This window comes from Sturnira hondurensis, unplaced genomic scaffold (assembly GCF_014824575.4).
Source record: "Sturnira hondurensis isolate 20B ecotype Veracruz unplaced genomic scaffold, ASM1482457v3 Scaffold0009776, whole genome shotgun sequence".
Classification (NCBI taxonomy): Eukaryota; Metazoa; Chordata; class Mammalia; order Chiroptera; family Phyllostomidae; genus Sturnira; species Sturnira hondurensis.
In genome coordinates, this window is record NW_028082407.1 from 367591 (window position 1) to 380585 (window position 12995).

The window sequence follows — 12995 nt, forward strand, 5'->3', positions numbered from 1 at the left end:
GATACTGCAGCCCTTAAAAGGAGAACAAGGGCGTATTATGAAAAACTGTGCTCATAAATTTGATATCTGAAAATGCATGGGCCAATTTCTTAAAACCCACAATTACCAAAATTCAATAAAGATGAAACAGACAACCTGAATCATCTTTGATAATTAAAGAAATTAAATTCTGGCTCTGGGTGGCTCGGTCGGTTAGAACATCATCCTAATACGCCAAGGTTGCGGGTCTGACTGCCAGTCAGGGAGTCTTATATTTTGCACATATAAGAATCAACCAATGAATGCATAAATAAGTGGAACATCAAATCTCTCTCTCTCAAAGTAATAAATTTGAAAAAAGACAAAAAGAAATTAAATTTTAGACTCCCCCAAAACTAGCACCTCTAACAAACTAACAAACTTAGACACAAAATCCTCAACAAAATATTAACAAATCTAATCCAGCAACACACAAAAAAATCACACACTCTAGCCAAGTGGGATTCACTCCAGGGGTGCTAGTCTGGTTCAACATCCAAAAATCGGTGAGTGCGACCCACCGTGCCCATGGGCTAACAGAGAAAATGAACATCATGTGACCGCACCGACTGACAAGACCCAACACTTGTTTGTGATAGAAACTCTCCCCAATCATGTGACCACACCGACTGACGACACGTGGAACCATCTGACAAAACCCGACACTTGTTTGTGATAAAAATGCTCCGCAAACCAGGAGCAGAGAGGAGCTTCTTCGCGGTGGTAACAAAGATCCATGAAATAGCACGGCTGGTGCCGGTGCCACGGCGAAAACCCGAGTCCCGCTCTCTGAGATCAGACACGGCAAGGTGCCCACTCTCAGCACCGGCGCTCGACACAGGCCTGGGGGTCCCAGCCATCTGGTGAAACTAGAGGAGGTGAGGCATAAAGACTGAAAAGGAAGAAATAAGATGGTTCCTCTCCACATACAAACATGATTGTCTAGACGGAAAACACCACACCATCGATCTACAATGACAAGAGAGTTTACAAAGGTTGCAGGAGAGAAAATCAACACACAAAACAAAGCACACTTGGACACACTGACAGTGAACACTTGGAACCTGGGATTAAAAATCACAGTGCATTCACCATCACATCGCCACTGACAGTCACTGCAAACAAGTGCAGATTCTTTTAGGTGTAAACCTGACACGTATATGGGATCTGTAGGCTAAAACCTATAAAGTACCAATGAACGAAATAAAACGGGACCGGAATACATGAAAAAACAGCCCGTCTGACCAATGCAGCTCAGTGGGCTGGGTGTCCTCCCACAAACCGAAAGGTCGCTGGTTCGCTTCCCAGCCAGGACACATGCCTGGGTGTGTGGGCCAGGTCCCCAGCTGGGCGTGTGCAAGAGGCAGCCGATAGTCCCTCTCACATAGAAATTTCTCTCCCTCTTTTTTTCCCTCCCTTCTCCTCTCTCTAAAAAGAAATACATAAAATCTTTTAAAAAATTAAATAAATAAATGCAAAAACATACAAAATCCATGAACTGGAAGATTCAACATGGGGATAATTGATTTAATGTCAATTATCCCCAAATTAATCTATAGGTTTAATATTTTCTTATCAAAACCCCAGTGAGGTTGGTTTTTTATTCCCAAGACAGGAGAGCTTCTTCTAAAATTTATGTGGAAAGGCTGTAAAGACCAAGAATAGATAAAACAATCTTGAAAAATAAGAATAAAGTGAGAAGAGTCATTCTACCCAATACCAAAGCCTCACATACAGACAAAACTCTATGGCGTGGACAGAGGGACATCGGCAGGAGAGAGAAAGCCTGGAGACACGCCCCCCCCGCCCCCCGCACCCCCCCCAACAGGCCCAACTGGTTTCTGACAAAGGTGCAATACTGGACATGCAGAAGCAAAAATAACCTCAATCTAAATTTCACATTTTGTACAAAAGTTAACTCAAAATGAACTACAGACTTAAATGTAACATGTAAAACTATTAAAGTTTTAGAAAAAATAAAGATCTTTAGACTTGACTTGCAAAAGCACAACTCATAAAAGGAAAAAAAAATCAATAAATTGGACCTCATCCAAACATACAAATTCTGCTCTTCAAAAGACCCTGTTAAAAGGCTGAAAAGACAAGGTACAAACTGGAAGGAAAACGGCAAACCACAACTTCGACCAAGGACTTGTACTCAGAAGGCACAAAGCTCCCAGAACTCTGCTGCAAACACAAACGCCCCAAGCAGAGGATGGGAGAGAGCCGCCGCTGGCCCCCGTGCTGGGGAGGCGGCACCGATGGTCCCGGCCAGGGCAAGGCTTCCACCATCAGCTGCCACTGGAGACGCGAAGGAAAACCACAGGAGATGTTACTACCCCCATCAGAGTGGCTAAAAAAGAGCGATGACATCAAATGCACTGAAGAATGACAGGAATGGGACTGGGGGGATGTGTCTGGTGGGAAGGCAAAGGAGGACAGCCACCGGGGAAAGAGGCAGCTTCTTACCTAAGTACGTGCTTCCATAGCAACCCCACATTTCACTCCTGAACACGCATCCCCGGGATGCGAAAAGCCATGTCCACACAAAACCTCTCTGTGAGTGTTCACAGTCACTGTTCAGTGTAATAGCCAGAACCTGGAAACAATGTGATTCACCAAACTGAGGCATAGCCAAGCCATGGAATGTTCCTGAGCATTAAAAAGGAGTGAGCGCTGATACACACGACAACTTGGAAGGATCTCAAGGGGCTTACTAAGTTAGGTCAAGTACTGCGAGACTCCACTGACACAGCGCTCATGAAACGACAAAACACAGTGTGCGGGACAGACCAGTGGGGGCTGAGGGCCAGGCAGGGTCTGTAACAGGGAGGACAGTGACTACAGAGGAACAGCACGAGGGGTCCTTGTGACACACGTCGAGACGTTCTGCACCTTGACGTGGGCAGTGGTCAGCTGACTTTGCACAGAAGTAAATACCCACGAAGGAGTACAAGTCAACTGGGGGAATGTGAGTAATAAGGTCACTGCATTGTTGCAATGTCAATATCCTGGCTGTGCCAGGCTGGTGGGCCAGGTCCCCAGTGGGGGGTGTGGAAGAGGCAAGCACACACTGGTGTTTCTCTCCCTCTCCCCTTGCTTTCCCCTCTCTCCAAAAATAAGTAACATCTTAAAGAAACATACATCCCGGCTGTGACATTCACCAGTCGTTCGAGATTTCACCATGGGAGAAACCGGCAGAGGGTGCATGCGGTCTTACTCCTTGTTTGTGCATGTGAATCTACAATGACCCCAAGGTAAAGATTCTAACAAATGTGAAAGACTGGCACTCCCGACAGAAGCGCAGGCCGCCCGGACGTGACCATGAAGACACAGCAGACACCGGGCAGACATTGGACAGACATAGGGCAGACATTGGACAGACATTGGGCAAACTCAGACTGAAATCACCAGGCCTGCACCTCTTTCAAAGGGTCGAAGTCACGACACATGGAAAGAGACAGGACCAGAACGCGCAGCACTGGAGCTGACAGAAGAGCCTGGCGCGTCCCTGCTGCGAAGGACACACTGGGACAGTTCACGAGGTCTCAGAGAGGTCTGCAGCTCAGAGTAGGTGGCGTTGCACTAGGGAATGCACAGCGCAGGGTTTAAGGGCAGAGGGGCACTGTTTCACAAACTGACTCTTCGATGGTTAAAAGACACGCACACACGGGAAAGGAAATACGGTGGAACGTTTATAGCTGAAGAACCTGGGGACAGGAATACTTTATACTGTTTTAAACTGTTCTTGCATTTTTTCTCTAAGTCTGAAATGACAGGTAATAAAAATTAAAATAAAAAATTTAAAGGTGTACAAGACACTGCACGGAGCCTGGTACGTACAAGTTCAATAAAGTATTTTACTCCAGTTGCAGACGCAGAAACAAGTTGGGAAGCTGGATGCACTGGCGGGAGGAACACAGTGAACCGGTGGCAGGCTGGGAGCGGGACTCGGACCACCGTCTGCTGCATGGCAGACGAGGCCTGTGCCCCTCCCACCAGAATGAGGGACGGTGAAAACTCCCCCCCAGGGGTTAGGGGGGCTGTTTAAGGAGAGGATGACCGAACACAAACTGGCTTTGCCAATCAAGTCACATCTTAGCTTCCCAGAAGGAAAACCCAGGACCGCAAAGGGCCCTCAGGGGGATATTTTGTGCACAGCACATCAAACAATCAGGCAGCAAACTGCCCGAACCTCGCCTGTAGGTGGGACAGCCAGCAGCCTGGCCTCCCTGTGTCTTCACTCACCCCCACCCCCGAAGCCCACCGAGACGTGGGCCAGGCTGGGCCAGGGAATCTCAGCTCTTCGGCTGGCCCTGCCCCCTCAGCATCACCCTGCAGCCACGATTAGGTAGGACGATTTATTCTTTTTTAAACAGATTTTATTTATTTATTTATCTTTAAGAGGGGAAAGAGAGAGGGAGAGAAACATCAATGTATGGTTGCCTTTTGTGCATCCCCTGCTGGTAGTTAGCCTGCAAGGAACCGGCCTGCAACCCAGGCATGTGCCCTGACTGGGAATCGAACCACGATTGTCTGGTTCGCAGGCCTGCGCTTAATCCACTGAGCTACGCCAGCCAGGGCTAGGACGATTTATTCTTAATGGACTTCTTCTGAATAGATGACACCTGGTTCAAAACTTTCAGGAAACAAGAGGGTGTGCAACGGGAAGTTCCCTCCTCCATGCTCCAGTCCCTCCCACTGACACCCAGCACCCCCAGTGTGAAAATGCGGCTTTCTGCACTTCTCCCAGGTGCCAGAATTAGCTCAATCGTTATATGATATTAAGTTGAATATCTACTTAGAACACCTTCACATGATCCCTATAATTTAGTAATTTCCCCATGCAGGCATTTAAAATACCCTTAAAGTACTCGCATACATAGGTTCCCAACATTAAAATAACTGAAGGTGAAAACGTTCAGCAACATGAGAATACACCACAGCAGAGGCCGGCGCACCCTGGCGGCATGCACAGTCCCAGAGCCCCGGCACTCACCTGGTTCCTGTCGCGTGCGTTCGTGTATCTGATCTTCTGGATGAAGTAGAATATGAGCCACGCTGAGGAAATGATCATCAGAACGATGAAGGATATGGACACGAAGACGAGGGAGCCCCGGCTGAAGTTCTTTGGCGGCATCCGCGCGCCGACTGCGATCGTCATCTGCACGGAGATGTTTTTCTCCAGGTAGCTCAGAATGTCCTTGCCCCTCAGTTCTGTGATCATCACGGCGATGATGTCCCCCGTGCCTGCAACATAAAGCAAATACGTACGCTCGCATGCTGCTGAAAACACACAGAGAGCAAGCACTGAAAAGTGCTCAGAAAAACCACGATACTGTTTCTGCGGACAGCGGCAGGCACTGCAGGCAGCACTGTGGACAGACGCGGCACTGCGGGGCGGCGGTGTCGACCGCCTCAGAGACTTGCGTTACAACTGTGTTTTTAAAAATTACCAAACCCAGTCAAATGTGACAACAGTCCAGAACACTGCCTTATGTGGCAAGAAACACGTGATACAATCCTGGCAGGTTCTCTGTGTTAAAAACGTCTTCCATCTTAAAAGGCTTTTTAGAAAGCCCCAACTCCTTAGGAAAGGGAGAAAAGTGTTGTTATTTACATGCAGAAATCGGTACCTTTTACACTAACTATTCTTAGGAATGTTCGTGCGACCCCTGCCGTGTGCAGACAGCACACGGGTGCAGCCTCATCGGGGTGCTATGCACCAGGACACAGAGTGGACGACTGAGTTAGCCACAGCGACCCGCCAAACGGGCCGTGGCGCCGTGTAACAGCCGAGCCAGGCCTATGTCCAGACCTGGCTGGAGGGAGCTTCCTCTCCAGTTTCCCCCAAACCTGCTGGAAACCAAACTCTTCCTTGGAGAGACCCAGACTTCGATGCTGGGGTGATCTGGCATCCCAAGGCTTCCCGTTCTCAGGGCTGTGAGGAGGCCCGGCCATTGCGCAGACAACCGCACATGAGGACATCTGTGCGGTGGCAGAGGGTGCACCTTCCCGTCCACCCTCTCCCGGGCGATAATGCAGGAAAGGCAAGCGACTCTCTGAGGAGTGGGAAGTCCCAGCCCGCTCCTCCTCCCCCCTCACTCTCCTTTAAGGAAACAGAAGCTTTTAGCCACCACTCCAGCTGCCGGTCTGGGCCGCCCAGCAACCTGCACCTCCCACCATCTGCCTTCTTCAAAGAGTCCCAGAGACTCTGGGTGTTGGAGGAAGGAGGACATTTTATTTGGGGAAGAGAAAGTTAGAAAGCACTCATTCAAGTTTGAATAAGGTTTGTGCATCTAAATGTAGACTACCGAGATAAAAATAAAACCAACCCCTCAAAACTCACCCTTTTAAAAAGGCTTCTTCGATAAATACCACCATGAAATATTTGGTCTGCATGTTTAATTGTCGTGTTTATAACTAAAGGGACTGTCCTCATATCACATGCAGCCAATGAGCAAGGCAACGGAGAACAAACTCAGTCATCTAAAGTGGTTTCGTGAAAAATTTAACCCCGTACACTTTTGTGTTACCTTATTCAAAATTGTGCCAGTCACTTTATCAGAATAGCGATTTATCAGAACACAGATTAAAACCCCAAAACAATGGAGGGTGGGATGGGATGGGATGGGAGTAATAGACAGAAAACTGTACTTGAAAAATAATTAAATTAAAAAATTGGGGAAAAAATAAAACCCCAAAACAAAACGAAAACTGTAAATTTAAAGCAAGCAACAAAGTTGGCGTCTAACTATTTCTGAAAGAAAAAAATCCGATGGTGGAGTCAGAGAACACCGCAGTCCTCCGCTGTCCAAGGTTGTCCGGCAGGCAGTGGCGAGCAGCACGAGGTGCCGGCCTGGCTATAAAGTAACTGAGACGGATCCCACACTGGACACATGACGATCAGTCTCATTGCTTTATAACCACACCAGGCACAAACACGGCTCAGAGCGGTCTGGGCACCCTCCGGAAGACACGGGCTGGGAGCAGAGCAGCAGCCAGGGCCGGGCCCGACGTCTCCTTCACTCGAGGGACGCTACGCGTGCTCCGCCTACTTTCACCTGGGAAGCTGTGTGGGAAAAGAGTGTTTAATTATTTCCATCATCCATCCAGCAGCATTAATGGAGCACGCACTACGACCAAGGCTCCCAAACGCTTGCTTGCCTTTCAAAGCGAGTGGAACACCACCTGCCGAGGAGTAAAAAATGCGTTATTGCTGCCCCTGGCTCCCAGCACAGGGCTCCTGGGTCCCTTGGCATTTCCTGGGTGACAGGAGAGACTTCGGTTCTAACGAGGCCTCCTCTGGCCACGGCTGGTCACCAGTAAACCAGGCCAGGAGAAGCTCTCACCCTCGCCCATCCCCTATGCTCCAGGGCGGGGCAGCTCCGCCCCAGACACATCCTCACAGAAGGGACTGAAGGACTGCAGGGCTGCTGGGGCGTGTCAGAGAGCCCTTCCCCCACACCCTATCCTGTGCGTGTTTACCGGGCAGGTCATCTGTACCCTGCATTGTATCCTTTCTACTAAACTGGTAGATGTGACTCCCTGAACTCTGTGAGCCATCCCAATGAGCTTCCGAACCCAGGAGGGGGTTATGGAAACCTCGATTTAGAGCCAGTTGGTCAGAAGCACAGGTGACAACCTGGGACTTGGGAAGGCTTATGGAGAGGGGGGTGGGGGTTGAGGAGCCCTTACCTGCAGGACTGGGTGTCAACTCCAAGTAGTGCCGGGCCCCAGCTGAATAACAGGACACCCAGCTGGTGCTGCTGAGAACTGCTGGGTATTGAGAACCCCACACACATTTGGGGGACCCCCCACACATCTGGTGACCGAAGTGTCAGAAACGACGTGCTCCGTGTGAGTAGTAATGCAGACACGGAGGAGTGTTTTTTTCCTTCGCACTTGCTCTTGATCACATGAAAACTCTACCCTCAGAAGGCGGGACTCTTAAACGTGTTGGTGCAAGTGGCTAGATACTAATAAAGGGAGAGAGCAAAGGGAGTCAGACATTAACAAGCCCAATCTAGCAGGGAGCTGAGTAAGACACTGAGCCCACTTCACTGAGCAGCTACAGCTTCACACACAGAGTGGGCCGCTGCGTCCTCCGCTTGCGGGCCTAGTCCCCGAGGTGAGCAGGATGGCACCGGTCAGTAGCCAAGGTTGTCATGGGAGGAAGAGGGACAGCAGGAGAAATTCCCTTGCTGGATGTATGTGCAGCAGGAGCCAAGATGGAGACCACGAGGGGAAGGTGTCTGGTCTGGGGAAAGGATGGGGCGAAGGGCCAGCATGAGCCTGGGACAGACTGGGAAGGTGACTGGTCAGTCTGAAAGAGTACCTGGTCCTTCCCAAGCCTGAGGTGATGTGATCAGGACTCTTGCCCAGCAACGGGCAGGCTCGCTCATTCTCTCCCTGCAGCAGCCGGGCGGGCCTCCCAGCCACGGGGCCCCAAGTGCAGGCTCCACGTGGCCTGGGTCCTGGGTCCTGGGTCCTGGACACAGCAGCGCAGCACCAGCCGGAACACAACCGGGAACAGACTATGCTAGTTGGGTAGAAACAGAGGCTGGATGGCACTAGTCTTTGGAGTAAAGTGAATTGACAGCCCAGAGTTTCTGGGCCAGGGCCCTTCTTCTGGGCTTCGTGGAGCCATCCCCCACAGTGGGGTGATGGGACAGGGAGGGAGGGGGGATAAGGCACTGCAGGGCGAGCAAGTGAAGATAATTACAGAGGTTCATATGGCGAAGGCACTAGCTCTTAATCACTTTAGTCATAAATCCCTCAGGAATCTGATAAGAGGGGACTCCTTCTAGAAGAGAAGGCCCCCAACTCTACTGATTTCAGGAGAGGTCTGTGGACCTCACTCCTCACCCCTGACATCGGTCTGGCCTCCGAGGCCCTGATTCAAGGATGCCTCAGACACCTGACTTTTAAAGATTTGCAAAGACTTGGCCCAGCTTCTGGGGATGTTAATGCCAGAGAAAACGTAAGCTTCAGGATAAAACCAGGGCTAGATCAAGTACTGACTGACAAGCGTTAGGGACTAATTAGACTGTAATGGTGTAAACATTCAAGGAGAGAGGACAAATATTTGCGCATCCATCCCCACTCTCACATCCCTGCCACCAAGCCACGGAGGCAGCCCCCGCGTCCCGGGTGTTTCACTGCGCCGCAGCCAGGATGACTTTACCGGAGACAACAATGAAGAGAAAGCCTAGTGTGAGCCCTGCTCTCTCCGCCTCCTTGAAAACGTTCCCATCATTATTCTTTACGTGAACCTGCGCATCTACTGAAGGAGGTAACTGCTTCCACCCACCATTCCATTCTCTTCCCTTTTGAGAATTTCCAAATCCATAAAACAGTTTCAATACTACATGAACAGGCACGTACTTGTCACTTAGATTTGTGAACTGGCAACATTTTACCTTTTCTACAGGGTCCAGCAGAAGTGACGCCTCCTTGAGTGTGGTTGGTAGGGCAATAATATAGATGTGATAATGTATAGTTTTAATTTGAACATTTCACCTAAAATGTCATACAGAATGCTTGAATGTGACATTGTTATGTGACAGAATTGCATGCTTATGACTTTTGTAATAAAAGATTTTATAATAAAAAGGGGGTGTTACGTGTGCCAGACCCTGCATTTATTTTTGTTGAACCAACGGGAAGTACACTGCAAACACCGTGACATTTCCTCCTTAAATGCTTCCGCTCACCTTCCAAGAACAAGGACACAACCTCTGACACGACACTGCTCTGTGGGACCCAGCCCCCGTCCGGACACCCCCAGGCGGCCCCAGCATGGCCCCTCAGACTGCTTGTCGTGGAGGCTGCTGTGTGGCTGTCTTGCTAGTCTCTCTGGATCTGAGAGCAGGTCCTCGGTCACCTCTGGCTGCTCATGACCTTGACCTTTTTGAAGAGTTCAGGTAGTGTTGAAACTGCCCCTCCCTCTGGATCTGACTGTGCCCTCAGGATTAGGTCTCAGAAGTGAACGTTTCTGGTGGAATGCCACACCGGTGGCGCTCTGTCCTCTGCGCGCGCACACACAACTCTGCCTTCCCTGATGATGGCAGGAGTACCAGCTGGCGAGTCCCCTACCTGCCAGATCTCTCCACTGCAAGCGCTTCCCTCTCTTTAGTCAATAAAATATCTTCGGGGCGGCACTGCTCCAATGAGCTTTGACTCTACACACTGAGCACACACTGATGGCCACCTGAATCTCTTATAACAGTTTTCTAAATTTGTATCAGATGGATGTGGGTGGCTCTTCCTAACAAAGTTATACAGGTTCCAGGTGTGCAATTCCACAACACATCACCTGTACACTGTGTTGCGTTCATCACTCCAAGACAGATCTCCCATACCCGTTTATCCCCCTTTCACGCTCCTCCCGCCCCTCCCCCACCGCAACCACCACAGTGTTGTCCGGTCCGTGAGTTTCTTCTTCTTTTTCGCTCAGTTCCCCCCCAGCCCCCAACCTTGCCCCTGACAGCTGCCAGCCTGCTCTTCATCCATGAGTCGGTCCCTGCAGAACAGCGACTTTTCTCGCACTGCCTTTCCTCTACACGGCGCACAGTAGTGCTGCGACCAGAGGCCCTGACCTATTTTTATACCTATCTGTTTCTTCTTTAAAAATATGACTACTGGATGGGCAGGCTGGCAGTGAAAAAGAGCCCCCTACTCCTGGCAATCCTATTTTTAATGGGAAAAAAGTCCAGGCTACAACACTGGCTTTCAGGGCCAATGAAGGAAACCTCAGGATTAATGACTTTGGGCTCTGGAGTCAGAATGTCTTGTTCAAACCCTAGCATGATATCTGACCTCTCTGAATGTCAGTTTCTTCTTCCATAAAAGTGAGAGACTCCCTGTGGAATTCGTGGCTGATCCTGACTACAGTGTGGCTTACTGAGAAAAGCAAAACGCCCTCCCACAGAACCCTGGGACTCCTGCCCCTCCCTTCGACCCCCCCCCCCCCGCCCCGCACTTCAAGAAACAGCCAGGCACCTGCTGACAACACAGCCCTCCAGGCTTCTGAGAGGGTCCATGCCTCAGCCCAGGGGTCCCCCAGCGGGGAGACACCAGGAATCGACCCCTACACTGTTTCTCCCCCTGGGAATGAATCTCAGGGCCAGCCCTGTCCATCTGGGCAGCTGATCCTTTCACCCCAGAAAGGCAGAACCAGGAGGAAGGCTGATGAGTCACCCAAGGTACCAGACCACCTGTGGACAGAGGTGCTTTTCCTGTAACTGGTCGTTTAAAACTTTATTTTTTTGCTATAAACTTACTTGCTTTTTTAAGAGAAAAAAAATCCCTGTGTAAAATGTCACTTAGTAGAAGCTTTATGTTTTAATAGATAAACTTGTTTGTTCAGTTCAAATCAACTGCTAAAGTTTTAAGAAATTTTGGAGCTCTTAGATAATTCTGGAAAATCTCCCAGGAAGCACTGGGGGATGCTGTGCCGCTACACGGCAGTGTCTGCCAGGACTACGTGGTAACGCTGGCAGGTCATCACTGTCACTGGTACAGGAGTCACCCCTGCAGAGTTTAATGACCCAACCCTAGGTCACGGTGGGCTGAATCCGGCCCTCTGCCTTGCTCCTCCACCTTGTTTTATCCAGCCCCGCACCTTGTTTCTACCTGGCGATAGTGCTGAGCTCGTAGCCCCCTGTTAAGAAGTAGGTACATTTATATAGTCCTAAAATTACATTCGACCCTTTGAAGGCAATTGCAAGGCTGAAGTGGCCGCTGGTGAAAATGACTTTGACACGCCTGCTCTAGGCAAAGCAGAACATCGTACACTGTAAGTGAAAGACACCAAAACTGCTTTAAAGTCATAGAAGGGCCCTGGCTGGTGTGGCTCAGTGGATTGAGTGCTGGTCTGTGAACCAAAGGGTCACCTGATCAACTCCCAGTCAGGGCACATGCCTGGGTTGTGGCCTGGGTCCCCAGCAGGGGGCGTGCAAGAGGCAACCACACACTGATGTCTCTCTCCTCTTTCTCCCTCATTTCCCTCTTCTCTAAAACTCTTAAAAAAATAAAGTAAAAAAAAAAAGTCCTAGAAGGGCTGTGGCAAGGGAACAGGGACGGGTGAGTCAAAGACTGTCTGTCACTCTCTCAGGGACACTGCCAGACGGCTGGGCCTCCACGAGCCTGCTCACTGTGGTCGGAGGCCTCCTGCTGACTCACTCCCACCCACTCGACTCAAGTCCTTCCCAAAAGTGTGCCTACAATACTGCGCTTCTTCAAACCAAGACTCCTTATTCTTCTTGTCACGAACCCTCAAACAATGCCAGCGGAAAAAAAAGACCTGCTACATTCTTTCATGAAATGAATCCAGCAATAATGCTGACAGAGGCAGTGACAGGGCACAGCAATTGCAGACTCTCTGCTGAGATCTGTCTGTGCTTTTTCCAACACACACATTTATCAGGTGGCTCCTCTGGTCAAAGCCATTGGTGCGTCCCCTCTGTCTGCTAAAGAAAATACAAACGCTGGACCCTGGCATCGAAGGCACTCGGGAGCCAAACGAGCCTGAGGTCACAGGCAGCCAGGCGATGGCAGAACACCCTTACTGAGCAGATGAGGCTGAGGTCCCGGGGTCCGGTGTGGCTCACGTGGTTCCTGGAGAGCGGGAGAGTGCAGTCAGACAAGCCAAGGAGCTGGGCGCTTCCACAAAGCCAAGTGACGGGAAGGGAACGGCAGGACACAGAGGTCAGATGACAGGACACAGGAGTGGAGACTCAAAAGCTACGGCCATCTGGGGGACAGTGAGGCTCAGGAAGCAGTTGTGGGCCCAGGCAGGGGGACAGTGGAAGGACCCACGGAGGGACCTGGCGGGCAGGCTGCTCCCTTCCTCCACGGCCCCGACGCAGGCAGACGGTGGCAGGAATTCCCGTGGGTGAGCTGAAGGTCAAGGCCTCAGAAGGAGGAAGGGTCAGGCAGGGACACTGTGCAGAGGACACAGGTGTGGGGCATGG

General features: G+C 50.4%; 1 protein-coding gene across 3 annotated transcripts in view; it reads right to left on the reverse strand.

Moving 5' to 3' along the window:
- The window catches only part of RNF130 (ring finger protein 130), a 99462-nt gene that overhangs the window by 54651 nt on the left and 31816 nt on the right, over nt 1–12995 (reverse strand). For all 3 annotated transcript variants that reach the window (XM_037058026.1, XM_037058027.1, XM_037058025.1), the window contains exon 3: nt 5018–5268. In XM_037058026.1, coding sequence (XP_036913921.1) covers nt 5018–5268 — 251 coding nt within the window. The remainder of the gene's footprint in view (nt 1–5017; nt 5269–12995) is intronic.